The sequence below is a fragment of the Argentina anserina genome, chromosome 3, assembly GCF_933775445.1.
Source record: "Argentina anserina chromosome 3, drPotAnse1.1, whole genome shotgun sequence".
In the NCBI taxonomy this organism is placed as follows: Eukaryota; Viridiplantae; Streptophyta; class Magnoliopsida; order Rosales; family Rosaceae; genus Argentina; species Argentina anserina.
The window spans coordinates 10,799,402-10,802,314 of NC_065874.1; the positions used below are offsets into that span (position 1 = coordinate 10,799,402).

Here is a 2,913-nt window from a genome sequence, read left to right on the forward strand (position 1 = left end):
CCAGCCTTCACAATGTCTTCTCCTTCCTTTACAATGTCAGTATTGCTCTCCTTGTCACTTTTCTTACTCTTTGCTTTCATTGCTCAGGCTCAAGTTCCGGGAAACGAAACTTTCAAGTTTGTCAACGATGGAGAGTTTGGCCCTTACATTGTAGAATACGATGGGAGCTACCGTATGCTTAGCATCTTTGCCGCTCCTTTCCAATTTGCCTTCTACAACACCACCCCTAATGCCTTCACGTTGGCTCTCCGTATGGGCCTGACCCGCTCGGAGTCCCTATTCCGATGGGTTTGGGAGGCCAACCGAGGTAACCCCGTTGGCGAGAATGCCACCCTCACTTTCGGAACAAACGGAAACCTCGTCTTGGCCGACGCCGATGGCCGCGTTGCATGGCAAACCAACACGGTCGACAAGGGTGTCGTGGGACTCAAGTTACTTCCAACCGGAAACTTGGTCCTCTACAACTCCAAGGGCAGTTTCGTTTGGCAAAGCTTCGACTACCCGACCGACACTTTGTTGGTTGGCCAGTCACTTAAGGCAGGGGGAGTGAACAAGCTCGTCAGTCGGCTATCAGATACCGAAAACAAAGATGGACCTTACAGCTTGGTGATGGAGCCTAGAGGATTGGCTCTGTACTACAAGAGCGCCAACTCCCCAAAGCCGTTGCTCTACTTCTCCTTCTTTGAGAAAATCACCCTTCAGAAAGGCACTTTGGCCAGTGTGACGTTAAATGTGTCGCCGGACACGGATGAGGGTTATGCCTATAACATAAACCTAGATCATCAATTGGCGAACAGTACTGACTTAAGCGGAAGCATTCTAGCAAGACCCAAGTACAACAGCACATTGACATTACTCAGGCTCGGAATCGATGGAAATGTTAAGTTTTACACTTACAACGACAAGGTCGATTGGGGTGCATGGGAGAATACATTCAGTCTTTTCGATAGAGATAATTTCATCTGGGAAACCGAGTGCCAATTGCCGGCGAAATGCGGGAACCTCGGGGTTTGCGAGGACAGCCAGTGTGTTGCTTGCCCATCTTCAAGTGGAGTATTGTTGGGTTGGAGCAAGACCTGTGCCGCCGAGACGGTAACTTGTGATGCAAAGAGCTTCCACTACTACAAAATCGAAGGGGTTGATCATTTCATGAGCAAGTACACAACTGGATCGGCTACAAAGGAGGCCGACTGTGGTAAGAAGTGCACTTCCGACTGCAAGTGTTTGGGCTACTTCTACAACAAGGATTCATCAAGGTGTTGGATAGCTTATGATTTGATGACCTTGACCAAAGTTGCCAACTCCACTCATGTGGGTTACATCAAGGCACCTAATCACTAGTTGCATAGAATTGTATGAATCAGTTTAGCATCTCATGAATCTTCGATCATCTGCGTTGGGGACTTGGGGGTCAGTTTGTTGTATTTTTCATCAATATATAGCTTGTAATAATAGACCGGAATAAGACGTTCAGATGCTTGGGCTGCTATGTCATAAAAGTAAGGACTGAAATATTCATAATTTTCTCGATATTTCTGTGAAAATTTTTATTTATCGGCATATTGATATATCTGTAACATATCAAATATTTTTCAATGGAAATTTACGAAATTTCCTGATATTTCCCGATGTATCTAGAAACTTTTGAAATTTTCCAATATTTTCAACTTCCAATAAAATAAAAAATCACTGGTTAGGGGAATCAAACCTCTTATTCATCATATTGCAAACACAAAGTTCTAGTCAACTATACTATACTAACTTATTGTTATATATGGCTCTTTTTATTATATATTGCATTTCTTGTCTCAACATTCACCTAAAACTGAAATAAAAATGAACTAATTGTTGAGGGAAATCGAACCCCTTTAGTCTAGGAGGAAACAATGATGGACCTTACCCTTATTGGGGAAATTCAACATGTCGTATCCACTATATTTATTTTCTAATGAGATACAATCAAGTGAAAATATATGGACAAAATCATATGCACAATCTTCACGAAGTTATAGTTATGGTCAAAGTCGAGAAATGCTTGATTCAAACGGAAACTACCAGTACTATACTCACAGTCAATCACCCATGACCCTATTGGTTAGCATATAAGTCATTATATGCAAAATTAGAAAGGGAATGTATCATTTAATGACTATTATTCACAATATACTCAAGATTTTACTTAAAGACATGATGACAATAGTGAAAATTTTGTACCGCATAGATCATTTATGTGGTTCTAAATCACTCATTTAATTTCATGTTTAATGTATCATATGTAAATAAGGCGTGATGAGCTTGCCTCCTTTTGGGTAAACATATATATATTTTAGGTAGATTTTTTTTATAATTCTCGACGATTATTTCACCTCAAATTACTATAACTCACTATAAACTAATAGTTATATAATAATTTCTTATGACATATAGTAGATAATTGATCAAATAAACATTTCTTAAAGTTTCATTTAAAATTTCCATTTTTTTATATAAATTTCTAACAATTTACTTAATTATTTTTTAAAATCGAAATTTTTCAGAAATTTCTTCGAAATTTTCCCAAATTTTCCAAATTTCGAATCGTCGATATTTCCGTTCTCGTGACAATTTTAATCCTTGCATAAAAGTCACTTCCTTTGGCATCTCGTAAATATATAGTACCCAGTACAGATGGTGATCACTAATGACACAAAATATATGACGGTGTTATAGCAATTAATTAATGATTTAAGAATTTTGGAATATTTCATCCCCAAGTTGCTGCATATATATATTTCCTAATATATCGAGATATGCTTGTGGTTCATCCCTCTTGTACTTTGTCAAGTTCTTATTAAACTTAGCGTGAGTGATGTGACTAACTTAATGTTAATTTTACATGGTAATATTGTTGCCAAGTGCTGATGGATATAAGAA

General features: G+C 38.4%; 1 protein-coding gene across 1 annotated transcript; it reads left to right on the top strand.

The window, feature by feature from the left end:
* LOC126786276 (epidermis-specific secreted glycoprotein EP1-like) lies at positions 1 to 1,486 on the top strand. Its single transcript, XM_050512048.1, has one exon. It carries the CDS (start codon positions 13 to 15, stop codon positions 1,339 to 1,341), a length of 1,329 nt encoding a protein of 442 aa, XP_050368005.1. The 5' UTR covers positions 1 to 12; the 3' UTR covers positions 1,342 to 1,486.
* The last annotated feature ends 1,427 nt before the right edge of the window (positions 1,487 to 2,913 follow it).

Bases quoted from the DNA above. Each gene is read 5' to 3' on its own strand.
- LOC126786276 (XM_050512048.1), top strand. From the start codon at position 13: ATGTCTTCTCCTTCCTTTACAATGTCAGTATTGCTCTCCTTGTCACTT.